Source organism: Chlorocebus sabaeus, chromosome 15 (genome assembly GCF_047675955.1).
Source record: "Chlorocebus sabaeus isolate Y175 chromosome 15, mChlSab1.0.hap1, whole genome shotgun sequence".
Lineage (NCBI taxonomy): Eukaryota > Metazoa > Chordata > Mammalia > Primates > Cercopithecidae > Chlorocebus > Chlorocebus sabaeus.
Window position 1 is genome coordinate 48,350,619 of NC_132918.1, and position 19,646 is coordinate 48,370,264.

Sequence of the window (19,646 nt, forward strand, 5' to 3'; positions counted from 1 at the left end):
GTTCCATCCCTGTCTCAGCCAACACTTTAACTCCCGAAATTTCCTAAATAAAACTTTCTCATAATTCAAAGTCTTTGTTAGATCTTCTCTAAGAGGCCTTAGCAGACTGTCTTTTCAAACATTTTCATGTATTTACTTCAAAACAGTTGATAATCTATTGCATTTGTTTTCTGTCTTATCTCTAGTAGATGGTAAATCTTCCTCATTTTGTAATCTTTAATACAGTTCCAAGTTTGTTTATTTGGTGGAATGTCAAGATTGTTCATTGTAAATTTGTGGCCAGTGAACAGTGGCACATATTTGTATTTATGCGTGTGTGCTTACACTATCTGTAGTGCAGCACAATTTTTAGTTAGTAGCAGAAAAACACTAATCCTGATGTACCCAAAATTTCATGTTTGAGGGAAAAAATTTAGATGGCTCAGAACTACGTCGCACATGTGATATAGCAGGAGAGCAAGCGAAATAGAGCGCCATGTAGATACAGCTTCACTGTAATCCGAGACATTTGCGAGTTGCTGGACTTAGGTGATTCTTTATCCAGAGGACTCCCGTAGGGGCTGGATTAATTTCTAAGACTGGGGAATCCCAACCTACTTTAGTAGATCCTACTTTAGTAGATAATCCTAGGAGGCCTTTCAAAGTGCTGGGGGTTGGGGGACTGTTCCTACTTCAAACTAAGCCAATGTGGCAACTGCATCCTGTTCTTCAGAAGTCTTTTTGGATCATCTCAGATGCAGAAATCCTCTCTTACCTCTCTGATACACTTTTGGTTGTTTTTAAGAGACAGTGTCTTGCTGTGTCATCCTGTCCTCCCACCTCAGCCTCCCAAGTAGCTAGGAGTACAAGTGCACACCACCACACCCATCTAATTAAAAATAAAATTGAGGGCTGGGCCCAGTGGCTTATGCCTATAATCCCAGTACCTTGGGAGGCTGAGGTGGGAAGAATGCTTGAGGTCAGGAGTTCAAGACCAGCCTGGCCAACATGGTGAAACCCTGTCTCTACTAAAAACACACACAAAAAATAGCCAGGCGTGGTGACGCAAACCTGTAATCTCAGCTACTCAGGAGGCTGAAGCACGAGAATCACTTGAACCCGGGAGGCAGAGGTTGCAGTGAGCTGAGATCATGCAACTGCACTCCAGCCTGGGTGACAGAGTGAGACTCTGTCTCAAAAAAAATTAAAATTTTGTAGCAAGAGTCTACGTTGCCCAGGCTGATCCTAAACTCCTGGCCTCAAGCAGTCCTCCTACCTTGGCCTCCCAAGGTGCTGAGATTATAGGCATGAGCCACTGTGCCTGGTCTGGTACACTCTTTATCCAGAATAAATTGGGGTATTTTAACATAATCTATGCAGTCTATCAGTTTTTTCTACACAGGCGATACAGAGACCAGTGGTAGAGTTATGATGAACAATAGCATCCAAGATTCAGAAGCAGCATATTACTTCAAGCAGCTTACCCAAACCACATATACAAAAGAACAGTCATGACTTCAGTCAGAGAAGAAAAAAAAAAAAATCCAGATTTAGATCTAGTCCTACAATACCCTAGACCCCATCTCCATCTCTAGACACTGCCTCTCCCTCAGTACTCTCAGGTCACGTTCGCCTGTTTGTCTTCTAGGATGCCTACAGGACTGCCTGCCTCGGGTTCTTTACATTTGTTCTCTCTGCTGAACACTCATAGCACAAATATCCTTAGAGAGACCTTCCATGTTCACCCCAATACAAATAATCTCCACCCCATTTCCCAAGTCAGTCTATATCACGTTACCCTATGTTATTTCTTCTACTGCATATCACTATCTAAAATTCCTATTTACAAATTGTCTCTCTACTAGGATATGATACATGGATATAATACATGAGGTCAGGGGACTTCATCTGTATTTTTCTCAGCTGAATCCCCAGTGTATAGCATAGTATCTGGATCAAAATAGATGATAAATTTGTGAATGGATTGATTCACCTGAATTATTTCAGCACAAACTAAATTGTAGTAATCACACAGTTGGTTTTTAATAATTATTCATATTTAAGAACCCTCATCTTCAAAGAAATTATCAAATACAATTTTTTTGTTTGTTTTACTAACTCATTTAGGAACTGTTTTCTTTTCTGGAAAATAAGTTTATGCTAGATTAATTTTCAAGGCTGAATATTTTTCTTCAAATGAAATAAATACAAACACATTTCTATATACACAGCATTTTTATTAAATATACTCTGTGAGAAAAAGAACACCCTAAAAGTGCCAGATTTCATGTAAATCCAATAACTTAGTAAATACAATAGTGAAAAAAAAATCAGAGGGAAACATAATTTAAATAATCTTATAAAAGAGCAAGAACATATCTTAATCTTCATATAAGAAAACAATCATCAAAATATAAAAGGGAAAGAAATCTCTTTTGTAGAAGAATATATTTCAAAATTCCACCTGATCATTTAAAAAATTCTATTCTAAACACATGGGCAGTCTCACTCTTACCAACATGTATGTGTAAATCAATGGTAGAAGGGGAATTTAGACTACTCATTCACACTGGGATAAAGTGACATTTTTGTTGCACAACAGTATTGCTCACTGCACTAAGAGTGGAAGATGGAGGAAGTAGATTTCTGGCTTCAGTTGTTAGCAGCAGAATTGGATTAATGCTAAAAATTTAGGAAAAAAATAGGGCCAAGCTGTAGTGATTTCCAAGTAACACAAACATTAACCAAACATTGCCAATTTGTAACGGGCTACGAAAAAACAAATGAAAATACTCTACATTAATATAGCTTTATGCTACTTTCTATTAAAGATATTCAGTGGGCATATTCTAAATTATATAGGGCTTCTATAGAGACCTAAACTAGCAAGTATAATATGAAGCTAACAGGATAGTATCAACATATCTTGGGATGTTCTAGCCAATGTCTGGCTACAAGTATTTGGAAGGAGTCAAATAACTATATGCACATTCAAAATGAATACTTATAAAAAGAAATCTTAATGTATCCGATATCCACAAACTGAAAAGTGTTATACATGTTGTGGGGGAAAAATACTGATGGTTGGCCGAATGACCAATTATACATACCACTTATGAAAAGCTGGGTGATACAGGTGCAAAAAAATATATATGCACACATGTATCTCTAATAACATCCTACCAACATGTATGTGTTGCATGACATAGTTAAAGCTGTATTACCAAACTAGGATATGTAAGGTATCAATGTAGTTAAAATTAAATATTAAGTAAAAAGCTGCTGCTACTTAAACAAGAGAGTGAACTTTGGGGTTTATTCAAGAATTAGTTCTCATATATAAAAAGTTTGATATTAATAAACAATTCTTGTCACCAGAAGGTTTTAGACAGTATAGAAACTTACAGAAAAGTGTTTTCGGACCACTTTAAATAGTTGGAGGAAGCAAATAAAAGGATTAAACTGGATTATGAGTATGAATGCATTTATGATCAAAATTAACACACAAAAAAATCAAAACACATTTCACAGCAGAACCTGCAAAAACTTTTGTATTCATCTTTTCTGAACCATAAAAAAGAATTAGTCTTAATATGACTTTTAAGCAACAAAAATAATTTAATCATGAAGTATCAGCTTGATTATGAATATATTTTATTATCTTTATCAGTTGGTAAATTAACTGTGTTATCCAAAAAGGCTGACCAGCTCTAACTAGTATGAACAGGATATTGAATTCATTAATGAATATGTAACTATTTTGAACATACAAATAATCTCTGGTTTTACACACCCACTACATTTCAGTATCCTGTAAACTGTGAGGCATACAATATGTTTAATGTGGCAGAAAATCATATGAAATGATTATTTTATTCTGTTCAGTCCTTTTCCCATTAAGCATGCAAACACCGTCATAACCATCTTTGGTTTTACTTCTACGAGGTCATCAGGTAATGCATATATCCGGGCACCGATCTTCCGAGCAACTGAAATGGCATATCTTGAAGAGACAAAAATATCTTGGTGTTATCCACTGTGTTTTCACTTAACATATTTTAACAAGAGAGTGAAATATTGTGACAAGATTAGTTTTACGAAAAGGTTAAGTTTGTGAGTCTTAAATCATATTCCCCATACAAGTTATATTTAAAAATATGAATTTTAAGGGCATAGTAACCTTTCCTATAAGGATTTTAGAGAATTAAAGGGCCACTGTGTTCTAATATAAACCATAAAGGCTTACTTAGCATTGTTCAGCTTGTCCTCATCAGATAAGTTTTCTCTCCTGATCATTTCTTGACGAACTGCATTTGGTGCAATGGCATCTATTAAATCTAGAACAGGTAAACTTGTGCTTATAGATTTATCCTAGAAAACAAAGCATAGATGAACATTCATAAACTTCTGACCTTTAATTTTCATTATTTTCAGACTCTTCTGATCATATAACTGAAGGCAATCTATAAATTCTTTGTACCTCACCTAACGTTCAGCTTTTCTGCAACCAGCACACATAAATAAACCATTTAAAATATACTTTTCCTTAAATCTTTATATAGAGTTGTCAGCATACCTGAATAAGGTTTGTGGACATGATAGCTCCTAAGTATGCTAACTATAGTTTCTATTCTGTAAAAAATACACATCTTTTGAAAGGGAGTAGATGAATTTTTAATTAACAATTTTTAAATTCTACTCATATATTTCTTAGACCATAAATCCCAAAGCCTTCCCTTAATATTTTTCAGAAAGAAAAATGAAATAGCGAAAGGGAACATTTACAAAGACATTGTTCTTGTTGCTTTACATGTTTTAGTTTATTTAATCCACCTTTTAAACCCTAGCATATTGATAGTAAAGGAATTCTTTTTTTTAAAAAAAGATGAAGAACATGAAGTTCCTAAGATAGCTCAAATGACTTGTTTACACAACCAGTAAATACAGAACTGGTATTTGAACCCATGACAGTCTGACTCTAAAATGCCCAAGAGTCTCTCCATTTTGAAGTTACCACCAAGGCAAGCTAAAAATGGACAACTAAATTGTAGTGAATAGTGCATTGCAGATGAAATCAGACATCCTGGTCTGAACTGATTTTTACCACTTATCAGTACTTGAACAAATTATTTGTTCTCTCTCTCAGCTTGAATAGTGGCCACCACTGCTTGCCTACCCAGAATCTACCCACTATTTACTTCTATACAAATAGAACCCATATTTTTGCTCTATATCCATACCTCCTTCACATAGACATAAGCTTCAAGGAAAGCTGACATTCACAGTTCCAGGAGTGAATCTAAATTAACCTAGGTCAAGCATTCTCAATGGAGGCAGGGTGATAACCTTTTTTATGTATAAAGCATACAGTGCATGAACAGGTATACAGTGTATCTCTGCATTAAAATTTCACGGGAGAGAGACAAAAAGGGAAAAAATGTCTAAAAATATTCCTTAGAGGATAATTTTCTTTTAAGGTTTTAAAACACTGGTCTAAGCCAAATAGAGGAATCCTATTACCACAGTGATTTAATTTGGGCCTATGTTATGGAAAGCCAGCAACCCCTCCTCCTGGATGTGAATGGCGGATGAAACCTCTGTCACAAGCAGCAACTATCCTATGATCAAAAGGAAAACCAGCTTTAGGGTGAAGCTGGCACATTAGATGGCAAAGCAGAGATGGGAAAAAAAAAATTGAGTTCCGAATGACATTCTTCAATTATTGGTTCAACCAATCCAGAAGTCTACCCTACCTCTGGATTACTGTTATTGTGGTCAATACCTTTCCTTTCAGTTTAAACCACTTGAAATTGGGTTTCTGTTACTTGAAGTCAGAGCACCCTTTCCTAATCTCTAAAGTAGAATGTCATAGGATTCTTAAGAATACTGAGGTGGTATAGGTGAAAGCATCTAGTATAGGCTCTAGCCAAATGTCAGTTCTTAATCAATATCTAATAAAACAATTTGAAGCCATGTGAAGAAGAGTAACAGGCTTCTTTGAACCACGATCAGCCACTTCATTTATTACTTTTTTTTTTTTTTTTTGACACGGAGTCTCACTCTGTTGCCCAGGCTGGAGTGCAGTGGTGTGATTTTGGCTCACTACAAGCTCTGCCTCCCGGGTTCTGGCCATTCTCCTGCCTCAGCCTCCTGAGTAGCTGGGACTACAGGTGCCCGCCACCATGCCTGGCTAATTTTTTTGTATTTTTAGTAGAGACGGGGTTTCACCGTGTTAGCCAGGATGGTCTCAATCTCCTGACCTCGTGATCCGCCTACCTTGGCCTCCCAAAGTACTGGGATTACAGACATGAGCCACTGTGCCCGGCCTCATTTATTAATTTTACAAAAATTTATATTCTTATTAGGAATGTTCATTTTATGATACAGATCTTTGGGCAGGGGTAATATTCTTATTAGGAATGTTCATTTTATGATACAGATCTTTGGGCAGGGGTAAGGGTAAAAATAATTAGGTCCTTTAAGTCTGATGCTGGTAATCTGGATCTGCTTTTCATATCTTCTCTGTTTCTGAGAAATTATCATACCTGTTTGCTCAATATATAGTCTGCAGACCACCCACATGAAAATTATGTGGGGTACTTGTTAAAAGTGCACATCTAGCTCCACTCAAAGTAATGTCAGATTATCTATGAATGAGGCTGGGAATCTACATTTTTAATAAGCTCTCTAGATGACTCTAAATGTGTACTGTATTATACTTTCTAAAAATAATATTTATTTCATTCTAGAATAAATTTTAATTTCTATGGGCTTATCTTTCATATATTTATGATTAATTTTTTAAAAGACAAGTGACTTAACTGTGCTATAATTTGATTCCTTATTTATATATTTGTGTTATTTTAAATATTTCATTTAGATTTAGGAAACAAGTATTTTTCCCACCCATTTTCTTATGAGTTACTTTGGGTAAAGCTTCTACTGAGTTGAATGAAAAATTTAAGTTTCTAAGATTGTATCAGATCTCTTATCTTCTTGTTTTCGATAAAATAGCCCTGTCTTCCAAATCCTCCAATTCGTACATTATCAGTGAAAGACATTTTGCTTTTGCAAAGGGAAAGGGGTTACAGTGAAAACCCTTAGGTTAGTATATAAATACATTTCCATTATTTTTCCTTTTATTTCCTTAAGTTAATCATAAAGAAATGACCTCAGCAAAAAGAATTTCATTATCTTAATCTAGAATTACCTAAAGCTTGATTTTCAAGATAATGATTTTTCCCTTTATTTGATACATATTAGAGCATTTCATTCCACTGCTGTTTCTGTCATTTTAAAAATAAAAGTGGAAAGGCCTGGCATGGTGGTTCACACCTGTAATCCCAACACTTTGGGAGGCCAAGGCAGGCAGATCATGAGGTAAGGAGATTGAGACCATTCTGGCTAACAGAGTGAAACCCCATCTCTACTAAAAATACAAAAAAATTAGTTGGGCGTGGTGGCGGGCGCCTGTAGTCCCAGCTACTCAGGAGGCTGAGGCAGGAGAATTGCCTGACCCTGGGAGGCGGAGGTTGAAGTGAGCTGAGATTGCGCCACTGCACTCCAGCCTGGGCAACAGAGCGAGACTCCATCTCAAAAAAATTAAATAAATAAATAAATAAATAAATTAATTAATTAAATGTAGAAAAACAGTGATGTGGCCACCAGACTTCCCTAAAAGGCTCAGCAGACTCCCCTGCCCCGTCACATATGATGCCCTTTATATATTAGCAATGCCAACAGCGTGGTAAGCCCCATTTATTGAGCCCTTAATATGTGCTAGGTACTGTTAAGCTCTTTACATTTTGTTAACTTATGTAGTCTAACAACAATCTTAGTAGATAGGGATTATTAATTTCCCCATTTTAGATATGGGGAAACTGAAGATAGAGAAATTAATAACTTGCCCATGGTCACACAGATACTAAATGCTGAGCCAGTAGTTTATTCATCAGTAGATGTAGCCCTGCTGTTAGTATAAACTGCTAAGGTTTCTGTAAAACAGATGCCCTTCTCATGTGGTCCCACATTCCCCCCTTAGCTAATTTATATAGTATTGCTGACACCCCATACTGTGATTCTTGTTTTATTTGCCACCTTCCCTGAATAGTGAGCTCTTTGAGGGCACTATGTAGCCACAGCGACTAGCAAGGCCGCTGACACAGGGCAAGCTTTGAATATTTATGTAATAAATGAGCAGTATGTTACACAGCTAATCAGTAGCTCAGCCAAGAGTCAACCCAGGACCATAAAACTCCAAAGCTTGGCTTTCCACTTGTGCGTACACAGACCTGGATATGAAACCCAGCTGTTCTGCTTAAAAGTTGTATGACAGTAGACAGTTACTTAACTTCTCTAATGCTCACCTTTTTGCTCAGAGTATTTAATTAAAAGAAACAATATGTAAAGTGCAGTGACACAAAGGACTCAGTAAATGGTAATTATGATTATTATTTGCTGATATACCACCTTCTCTATCTTCTTAGCAAGGGAAATTTATTTTGTGGCTAAAAAGGGTAAATTTGTCTTTTCTGAAATTCCTATAGTGCTACCTTGATTATAATTAAAATGTTTTTTCTGCTAGTACCACTTAATATAGCCTTCAAACATAATGACTTCTGTAGTTGGAAAAAAGCCTCCCTCACCTCAACTATGTTTTAGCACTCACTGCCTCATTTCTTCACTATTTGCGCTCTCTTTAAAGACTTTATCATTAAGCATATGCAAAATGCCAAGCACTTTTGCGATGTTTCTGCCACCTCAGTTCTAAGTAGAGCCAAACTCTCAAGTCGGCTGTTCTCTATGGTTGCTCTCCCTTAAAAGGTTTATGCACTCCCATTTCTCAACTCTTTTATTCAACTGATCACCAAGTCTGTCTTTCCAGTTTTAATGTCCCCTTTCACTGCCCCCATTTTCCTAAAATTACCTCAAATTCAAGCCTAAAAAACTGAATTCATCACCTTTTCCAGGAAGCAGCTGTACCTCATGACATCCCCATTTCTATTAGTGTTACCTGTTTTCCAGTTACCCGTGCCCAAAACATCAAGAGTTTTGGTTCTTCCCTCTCCTCTTCTTCCCCAAATCAGGAAGCCAAATCCTAGTTCTTCTTTTGCAATAACTTATAGCTTTCTAATCTTACCATTTCCATTCCCAGCCCCAACCCCCTTATTACTTCACACCTTGAGTACTGCCTTGGATTCTTTTGCACTGTCCTTGTAGTTACACTATTCTCCCTCCCCATCCTGTTCACCACATTCAGATTAGTATTCCTAAAATAATTGCCTTTCTTATTACCCCCTTTACTCAATATCCTTTATTTAGGCCAAAATCCTCCACAATCTTGACCCAATTTATGTCTTGCACAACATCCCTTAGGAACCATCCTATTTCTCCTAACTTTCTGAGACATGCCTTTATTCAAGATGGACCCTTCTAAGTTTGTTATCCCCCTTTCTCTCCACCAATTCAAATCCTCCCGCCATCTATGATGTTCAAATCCAGCTGTCTTTATCGGCTCTTCACTGACCATTCAATTGGAAATGATCAGACTTTTCATCCATAATATTAGTTGTATTACTTGAATTTTGTCATTTACTCTATAGTATTGTTACCCTCTCAGTTATACAATCTTTGTCTTTAAAATAAATGGTGAACACTCTGAGGGCCAAATTAATTTCCTATACTTTATACCCTTTTCTTTACTTAGAAAAGTTACTTAATAGGAGCTCAATAAATATTAATTTGCTCCTAAATATTTTCTATTGTATTAACTATATACATGCTTAATATTTTCTATAAATTAATGTGCAAATGCATATAATTTCAACATAACAATTTTAAAGAATAACTGCCAATTAGAGAATTTTATAATACAATGCCCATTGCTATTTTATATTTTTGTGTTCTATGTCTAAAACACAGAGACAAATCATGGATTGAAAATTACTTCAAAAAAAAATAAGAAGTAACAAAAATTCAGTGTCATTAGTTTCTTCCAAGATAGAAAAGGAAAAAGAAAAAAAAAAAAAAGCAATTGAACTAGGACTCAGGCAACATCTCTGCCAATATCCAGCTGTCCTGTTAAAACCGCCTTGGGCCTCAGTTTTTGGCAAACATGAGAAGATTGAATTGATAAATTTCTGACATTTCTTTCACTTTGTAATGTTGTTAAGCATATAAAGCAAAGGCAAAGAGAGAAATAAAAATGGGTAGATATCTCTTAGGATAGCTTAGTGTTTCATCTCTTTGTACTTTATTTCAGTAAAAAAACACAAATTGATTGCAGTTTTTCACACATAATAAAATCACAAACACAAGGCTCACTGAATGAATGTGTACAAGCAGACATGCTTATTTGTAGCTAACATCGGCTTGCATGCAAAAGCAAAACACAATGGAAATGCATGAAAATTAGTGGGTATGTATGCACAGATTACATTTTGAGTGCTTTATGAATCATCCACAAATGCTCGGAAGTGAGTGTTAAGTGCCATTATGAAGCCAGATGACAAGATTTTTTTTTCCTACCAGTTTTCTCAATTCCCACTTGAATCGGTTTGGCTGGCTCTGTTATGCCTTGGAAATGATGTCAATACAATTCTGAGACTGCTGCTAGGGAGCACAAAACATTATAGGTCCTATATAAACAATGGCTTCTTATCTTTTTCATTTGATAACTGGATTTTTTTTTGGCTCTATTCTGTTTATTTTTTAAGATTAGATTACCAGAGTCAGATAATATTAACCTGCATTTATATTTAACTGGACAACCAATCAAAAATTTAGTAATTAAAACTGAATATTTCAAGTTTACACATGCCAAATAATTAGTATGCCTAAACTCATAAATCATGTTTCTGACATACAACATTAATATAATTCTAAGCCAAACCAATGTAATTTCCAATAAAAATTCGTTCCTGGCCAGGCGCGGTGGCTCACGCCTGTAATCCCAGCACTTTGGGAAGCCGAGGTGGGCAGATCACAAGGTCAGGAGATCGAGACCATCCTGGCTAACATGGTGAAACCCTGTCTCTACTAAAAACACAAACAAAAAAATGAACCGGGCGTGGTGGCGGGCGCCTGTAGTCCCAGCTACTTGGGAGGCTGAGGCAGGAGAATGATGTGACCCGGGAGCCGGAGCTTGCAGTGAGCCAAGATCGTGCCACTGCACTCCAGCCTGGGTGACAGAGCGACACTCCGTCTCAAAACAGAAAAAAATTCCTTCCTATACCAACAACAACAAAAAAATTTAAGACTCTTGCTTACCTTGAAGCTGGAAATAGAAGTCTTTTTGTTTGCACTTTTAAGAGTCTGATTGACCCATTTAATAATAATTTCATCATTTACTTTTTCACCCTCTCCAAGATCTGATAACACATTCAATGTGTACCTGCAACAGAAAAGATGTATATTTGAGACTGAAAAGGGTAAAATTTGCTTTCACATAATTTATATCAATGCTTAGATAAATACTTAAGGAATAGTTCAGTTCTAATAAATATTTCTAATTTTAGTCTGGCATTTGCACCCGATTACATTCCAAAGTCACAAACCTCATTAATCAGAAACAAAAACTACTACATGGTAGTTTTAAAACTTAAAGCAATTCCTTATGAAGCCATTTTTAAGAGGCATTAATAAAAGTGATAGTGTTTCTGGATATTGACCCATTTTTAAATAAAATATAATTTACAAAAAAACCATAATCAACAGTAAATCCTTTAAAAATTAAAATATTTTACATTGTATATTTCTTCTGTGTTCATTATTGTTCAAAAATAGCTAAAAGTTTAGTTCGATTACTTGTTGGAGGAAACAGGCAGTGTTGGTACCAACATATCAGCCTTTACCTTCTCATCAGCTGCCATACCAATGCCAGGGTAAGTGTTGAATTCCCTTCATTTAGGTCCTGCCCAGCAATGCCAACCAAGGAGAATTTGGCCTTGTTCTTCCCAAGTTCCACTGCATAGTTACAGTTTTCAATCTATAAATAAGTAAAAGTTTAGGTATAAAACAGATTTTTAAAAACATATCTCCTGAATACACCAGCCTAGTTCAGCCATCTGAAAAACAGTTATGATGACACCTTAAATTTATATGACCAATTTCATAATAATAACCCAGGGAAAGTAAGGACATAATTATTTCCATTTTATAGTTGAAGATATTAAAGCACTGAGTAGGTTAACCTAAATAGAGGAACAACTGGCTGGAAAGTTTAAAGATCCCCTCCTATTCTAAAAGTCTCGACTATCTAGGCCGGGCGTGGTCGCTCATGCCTGTAATCCTAGCACTTTGGGAGGCCGAAGCAAGTGGATCACCTGAGGTCAAGAGTTCGAGACCAGCCTGGCCAACATGAAACCTCATCTCTACTAAAAATACAAAAAGTCGCCAGGCGTGGTGGTGGGTGCCTGTAATTCCAGCTACTCAGGAGGCTGAGGCAGGAGAATCACTTGAACCTGGGAGGTGGAGGTTGCAGTGAGCTAAGATCGCGCCACTGCCCTCCAGCCTGGGCAACAGAGCAAAAACTCCATCTCAAAAAAAAAAAAAAAAAAAAAAAAAAAAAAAAATTTCTTGACTATCCAAGATGAAATAGCTTATTAGTGGTACACCTGTGACTAAAAACCAAGGTTTCCTGCTTTCCTTTAATAGAAGTAATAGATGATGTTTTGTTTAGATGTAAAATTTTTAAAAAAGAGAAGAAAGTAATTGTTTTATTAAGAATCTAACTTCATCTCCAATATTCTTTACCCAGATCTTACTCATCCTCTGAAATTCAGCTTTTGGCCCCTTTCTTCAATAAAGGCTTAACCTTAACTGTACCAGCTAATAATGATCTATCCTTCGCTTGAACTCCTAAGAATGCTTATTTTGTAATGCTTATGCACCATCTTCTACTTATACTTAGCCTTTTATGTGTTTCCTTTCAACAACTATAGTATAAGCTTCTTCTAAAGGACAAAAATTTTTTCATGCACCAATCTATCCACTACCAGCACAATGCCCTGCCTAAAGTAAGAATCTGATACATAAACACCTAATAAACTGTTTACCCTCCCCAACCACACACACATACTTCTTTCCAGTGATAAAGGTCCAGCTCGGTCCTTTCTCTAATACTTTTTTTGTCTATCCTGGAGTCAATAGGGTTTTTTATATCCATCATCTAGTGCTGTGTTTCTTACATCAGAACTTATAAATTCTTATGTATCTGAGTCTTTTTGCTCCAGTGAAATTATAAACTCTCATAATCTTATCACCAGTAGGAACAAAAGTGCTTACACTAAGTACTTTTTGGAATAAACATTTAAAAGGAGAACACTATTTTTCTTAATTTTCTTCCAAAAGTTAGTTAAGGCACCATTACAAAATAGTCTAACCTAAGGTACATAGATAGATTTTTCCCAATAGTAAGAAAATATTTCCAGGAAATGTGAGACAGCTAATGAAGGAATTTGTACAAATATATGGTTATTGTTCTTTAAAAAAGAGAATCCAAATTCCCAAAGTTCAATTTACTACAAATAAAAATGGAAGATCTTTGAGCCTGCTATAACATCTGCCTGGCTCACTTCACAAATTGAATAAAATGTTTGATGTGTATTCATTTTTTTAAAATCCAAGGAGAAGCTGGGTGTGGTGGCATGCCAGTAGTCCAGCTACTTAGGTTGAGGCAGGAGGATCACTTAAGCGCAGGAGTTCAAGGCTGTAGTGTGCTATAATCACGCCTGTGAATAGCATGCACTCCAGCCTGGGCACCATAGTGAAACCCTATTTCTAAAAAAATTTTTTAAGAGTTTTTTAATGCAGAGATAATATTCCAAAAAATTGTTTGGAATCATATTAAATTATAGGCTTAGACTGCTTAAAAGAAATATATGCTATAAGAATGTCAATTTTAAAAAACAGAATAGATTCCTAATTTATGGAAAATAACATTAGCACTTGAATTACTTAACACTGTGTACAGGAGAGTAACAAGCCAGCATATTTACCATGGACACCCATTTCAGTGGGAGAATTTTATAGCAAACTGCAGTAATCACATGTGTTTCAATGAAGAGCTATCTGCTTTACAGTTATACCAAAGTTCCTAAGGGAAATGATGGCAAGAAAGGAGTTCAGGGTTGCTAGTATAGAGGCCTAAGAACATACTGATATGACCAGCATTGAAAGAGAAACTGGAAACAGGTGCTAACATAAGGGAAAGCATATATTCTATTTATTGGCAGTAGTTGGTTCCAAATTTGGCAGAACACTTCTAAGAGATCTAGAGAGGTACTAAACTAGAGAAAGAATAAGAAATTAGGTTCCTAGAGGTAATCCATGTGTATGGTAGTATAGGTTGAATATCCCTAATCTGAAAATCCAAAAATCCAAAATACTCCAAACTCTAAAACTTTTTGAGCACCAACACAATACTCAAAAGAAAAGCTCATTGGAGCATTTCAGATTTTCAGCTTAAGGATGTTCAACCAGCATATTGCAAATATTCCAATATCTGAAATACATCTGGTCCCAAGTATTTTGGATAAGGGATGCTCAGCCTGTACTTAAAACCCTAAAAACAGATCTGCTCCCTGAGGGTGTAAATATAGAAGTTAAGACCTTTGGGCCAAGAACCAGGCCTTGGAAATACTGAGTTGTCAGGCTAAAAGATGAAGAACCTATGAAAGGTAAGAATGAGCACAAAGAAAGCAAGAAAAACTTGGAGTGCAGTCTCACAGGGTTAACGGAAGAAATGATTACTATATTAGTTCCATTTTCACGCTGCTGATAAAGACATATCCAAGACTGGGAAGAAAAAGAGGTTTAATTGGACTTACAGTTCCACATGGCTGGGAAGGCCTCAGAATCATGATGGGAAGCAAAAGGCACTATTTACATGGCGGCAGCAAGAGAAAATGAGGAAGATGCAAAAGTGGAAACCCCCGATAAAACCATCAGATCTCCTAAGTTGTATTCACTACCATGAGAACAGTATGGGGGAACCGCCCCCATGATTCAAATTATCTCCCACTGGGTCCCTCCCACAACACATGGGAATATGGGAGTACAATTCAAGATGAGATTTGGGTGAGGACACAGCCAAACTATATCAATTACCAAGTACTTTAAATGCTCTGGACAAAAATGAAGCTTAGATCATTTGGACAATGAGAAGAGTTACATAATGGGACACAAGGGTTCAAGTGAAAATAAATACTTAAAAATAAAGAAGAAGGCCAGGCATGGTGGCTCATGCCTGTAATCCCAGCACTTTGGGAGGCTGAGGCAGGTAGATCACGAGGTCAGGAGATCAAGACCATCCTGGCTAACACGGTGAAACCCCGTCTCTACTAAAAATACAAAAAAATTAGCTGGGCATAGTGGCAGGTGCCAGTAGTCCCAGCTACTCAGGAGGCTGAGGCAGGAGAATGGCATGAACCTGGGAGGCGGAGCTTGCAGTTAGCCGAGATCACGCCACTGCATTCCAGCCTGAGCAACACAGCAAGACTCTGTCTCAAAAATAATAATAATAATGAAGAAAGGCTATTTTAACGGTGCAGCTTTAAGAACTTTGTAACCGAAGGAAAGTGACATCTATTGATTATTGCCCAAATTCCATAAAATAATTCCATAAAGTAATTCCCTGTGATACTGTGTCATGAAAGTACTGCTTCTTCATTTTTTAAACATCTTGAATTTATTTCAGGCTTTATGTTTCATTCTATACTTGTTGAAAAAGTATTCTGCATATGATTCATTTGTGACATATGTATTTATTTGTAGTTCACATTAAAATTCCAGGTATAATGAATGGTTAATTTCTGTTTTCCTGTTACATTTTGCATTCAGAATTTTGGAGAAAAAAACTTACAGGAAATTAGTCAATAAAACTTTCTGAATTCTACTCCCATGAAAAGAATTATATGCAAATCAAATGAAATTAAAAATGCAGGCAGTCCAATGACTAGAAATGCTGAAAAATATAACTCTTTATAATTATACCACACATTTAACTACTTTTAATATTATGATATATTTCCCTTTAAAGGTCTTTTTAAATTTTTTTCTTTAAAAATTACAGTGTCTATAAATACATTTTCATTCTATAGACGTGAAAAACCCAAAGTCCCTTTTGAATGCATCTCTGTGTGTATGTATTTTAAATAAATTAGATTCATATTATGTATATATATAATTTTGTGTCCTGCTCATTTCCATACCACTATTACTAAAACAATATTTTTTCTTTGTTTAATTATACTTTAAGTTCTGGTATACACGTGCAGAACGTGCAGGATTGTTACATAGGTATACATATGCTATGGTGGTTTGCTGCACCCATCAACCCGTCATCTAGGTTTTTTTTTTTTCCTCGAGATGGAGTTTCGCTCTGTTACCCAGGCTGGAGTGCAATGGCACATCTCGGCTCATTGCAACCTCCGCCGGTTCAAGCCATTCTCCTGCCTCAGCCTCCCAAGTAGCTGGGATTACAGGTGCCCGCCACTATGCCCAGCTATTTTTTTGTATTTTTGTATTTTCACTATGTTGGCCAGGCTGGCCTCGAACTCCTGACCTCGTGATCCACCTGCCTCAGCCTCCCAAAATGATGGGATTACAGGTGTGAGCCGCTGCGTCTGGCCCCCATCATCTAGGTTTTAAGCCCCGCATGTATTAGGTATTTGTCCTAATGCTCTCCCTCCCCTTTCCCCCCACCCCGACAGGCCTGGGTGTGTGATGTTCTGCTACCTGTGTCCCTGTGTCCTCACTGTTCAACACCCATTTATGAGTGAGAACATGCAGTGTTTGGTTTTCTGTTCCTGTCAAACACTATTTTTAATGGCACATTTTACTTTATGAGTGTGTCAATTTTATTAACCCTTTATTGAACAACTGGGTTGTTTTCTTGTGTGCTGTATAAACACTGCTATGATTAGCATTTTGCCATACAACTTTGTGTCTTTCTGATTTTTTCATCAGGATAGGTGGAAAAAGGTGAAATTAGGTCAAAGAATTTTTTGGAAGATTAATATGTATTGCCAAACTGGTTTTAGAAAGATTATACCAATGAATACTTCCTCTAACATTGGATGCAGTTCAATAGTTTCTTGTTTTAAATTGCATTTCTTTATTCTGGGTGAAAAGTTTTTTGTATGTTTATTATTCATCATTATTTTTCTATGAATTGTTCACTCACGTGTCGTTCCCATTTTGCTATTACTATTTCAGTAGCTCTTCAACTTTCTTCCCTAGAAATCATAATATTCACTTTTGTTTACCATGTACCATATTGTAGTTGTTTGCACACATATTTCCCTAATTTATTTAGGCTTTCCTGAGGACCAACTCCATGCTTTATACTTTTTGTTATATCCTGCATAGCACTGTACAGGTATTAGGTCATTGATAAATATCTGTTGAGTAAATGAGTGGATAACTGATAAAAATTCAGCAAGTTATACCAATTGTAAAATAAGAATACATTTACAGTACATCTCAAAGAACATTAAGTACTATGACTTGATAAAGATGAAAACAGTTATATAAAGTGTCTGACTACAGGGATTGCCTTCGTCTTTGCATTTATTAAAGCAAACTTGTAAAAAGGCTATTAAGCTTAACACATTTTGGTCTGAATCAGAATTGTGGGGACAGAGTACACTTCATTCAACTTCATGAAACTCTAAATTCTTTGTTTTATATCAGAACAATAACAATATATACATGGCCATTATTTCATTCACCTTCTTCATGTTCCCTCCAAGGGCAGGATAAGGAGGTTTGTTGACATGGCTCCAGTTGACTGGCACTCGGATCATCTCATAGAGTTGAAAGATCACTAAAGCATCTGTGAGATCACTAAAACAGGAAGAAAAAGCAGATAAAGGAGGAGGAAATGTTGGGTACTACCTAATTGTATTAAGTACATTGGAGACAGACTTATATCTTTAAGAATATAAGTCATTTAATCCTTAAAGAATGACAGGACATATTGTTTGACCCAGAACTTCCAGTCTAAGAATCTGTCTAAAATGTTTACATAAATATTTACAAAGGTATACATCCAAGGACATTCATTGCCACAGTATTTATAAATATGGAAACAACTGCCTGGCAGTAGGGAGCTGTTGAGTAAACTATACTATAAACTCCTCATTAGACATGAGGTAGATCTCTATGTATTGATATGAAAAGCTTTGCAAGACATATCAAACTTTAAAAAACAAATGGCAGAACATTTCATACAATTTGATCTCATTTATTTAAAAAAATTTAGAGTCAAATGTGTTTATATACCTATACATGCTAAGGACAGTTAATAGCAATTACTTCTATTAGGTAAAGAAAGAGGTCAGGAAAAGGGGAGTACGAGAGAGTAAGGGTGGAATGTTTTATTTTATTCTATATACTTACATACTTTCTAGAACTTGTCCAGTAAGAATAAGTTCATGTATTATTTATACATTATTTTTTAACTTAAAAATAATTATAGGAAAATCACAATAGCTACTCAGTAGGCAGCCGTTTGTGTTCAGGAATGAAGGTTAAGAAGAAGGAACTTATGAACAAGTAGGAATTCTCGAAGTAAAAATATTAACTACTTTGGATTCAGAAAAATATGTTCTCCTGAGAAGGTTAATGTATGCCTGTTTAGTCTATTTTTAATGCAGTATGCTAAGGACATAAAGCAATAGCAACTGATTTTTTAAATTTCTAGCTTGGTGATGTATTACATGACTTTTCTCCTCCAACAGCTTGTCCAATGAGTTATGTTTCGCTAAGGTTCATATTAAATTACTTTGCATTCTCTGAGCACACACCACATGGCAGTGAAGGCAGCTGGGCCCAGTACTAGGTGATAGAGGGAGAAAGTCTGATATGAAGGTAATTAAGATCTGAGTAGATTATCTTTAGGCACATGAAACATTCTGTATAAAAAAATCACTAAAGTATTTCTACAGGTTCTGGAATCTTATCTGTTTCATGTATTTTTCTTCTTTACTTTAAATGAATTCATTCTTATTCCTGTCTAGTATGGTATTATTATTATTTTGCAAATAGAACTGATGCCCAGAGAGTTTAAATGATTTCCAGAGACTTCAAGATGAGTTCTAGAACCAACTGGTCATAGAAAAACTCTAGGACTAATAGTTCTTGAAATATATTTATAACATTTTAGAGAAGAGAATTTTCAGGGAAAATCTAGCTGTTTTGGTTTGGGCTGGCTATACTATAGGCAGGAACCTAAAAATTCTTGGGGGTGGGTTTAGGAATATGATGCAGACACAATTCTATGGAGACATGGTTCCAGTGTCAACTAGATGTTCACCTATTGTTCTTCTGCATCTGATGGTTCTCTAAGATTATGTTAAAGAATTTTCTGAAACAGTTTCTGAACAGTTCTTTTCCCAAGAAAAAATACTATATGCTCAGAAGCCCTATGCTGGTATTTCTTGAATAAAGATATTCTTCAGATATCTTTAGCTAAAAGGTTTGGGCAATTCTCTTCTCCACTGTCAATGATAGAATCTAGTGTTTCTGATATTTATGAAATAATTACATGAGTATCAACAAATCTTAATCTGCTATTTTTAAGCTTACTCTTTAATTATAGAAAAATACATGTTCATGGTTCAAAAAAAATACAATCATGTTTAAGTTACTAAGATTAAGTCTTG

At 35.9% G+C, this 19,646-nt stretch overlaps 1 protein-coding gene across 3 annotated transcripts in view; it reads right to left on the minus strand.

The window, feature by feature from the left end:
- Positions 1-2,201: 2,201 nt before the first annotated feature.
- The window catches only part of PLS1 (plastin 1), a 111,242-nt gene continuing 93,797 nt past the window's right edge, over positions 2,202-19,646 (minus strand). For all 3 annotated transcript variants that reach the window (XM_073023528.1, XM_008008848.3, XM_073023529.1), the window contains 5 exons: positions 17,712-17,826; positions 11,832-11,965; positions 11,248-11,371; positions 4,226-4,350; positions 2,202-3,982 (listed from right to left, as the gene is read on the minus strand). In XM_073023528.1, the coding sequence (XP_072879629.1) occupies positions 3,847-3,982; positions 4,226-4,350; positions 11,248-11,371; positions 11,832-11,965; positions 17,712-17,826 (634 nt within the window). In that variant the 3' untranslated portion in view covers positions 2,202-3,846. The remainder of the gene's footprint in view (positions 3,983-4,225; positions 4,351-11,247; positions 11,372-11,831; positions 11,966-17,711; positions 17,827-19,646) is intronic.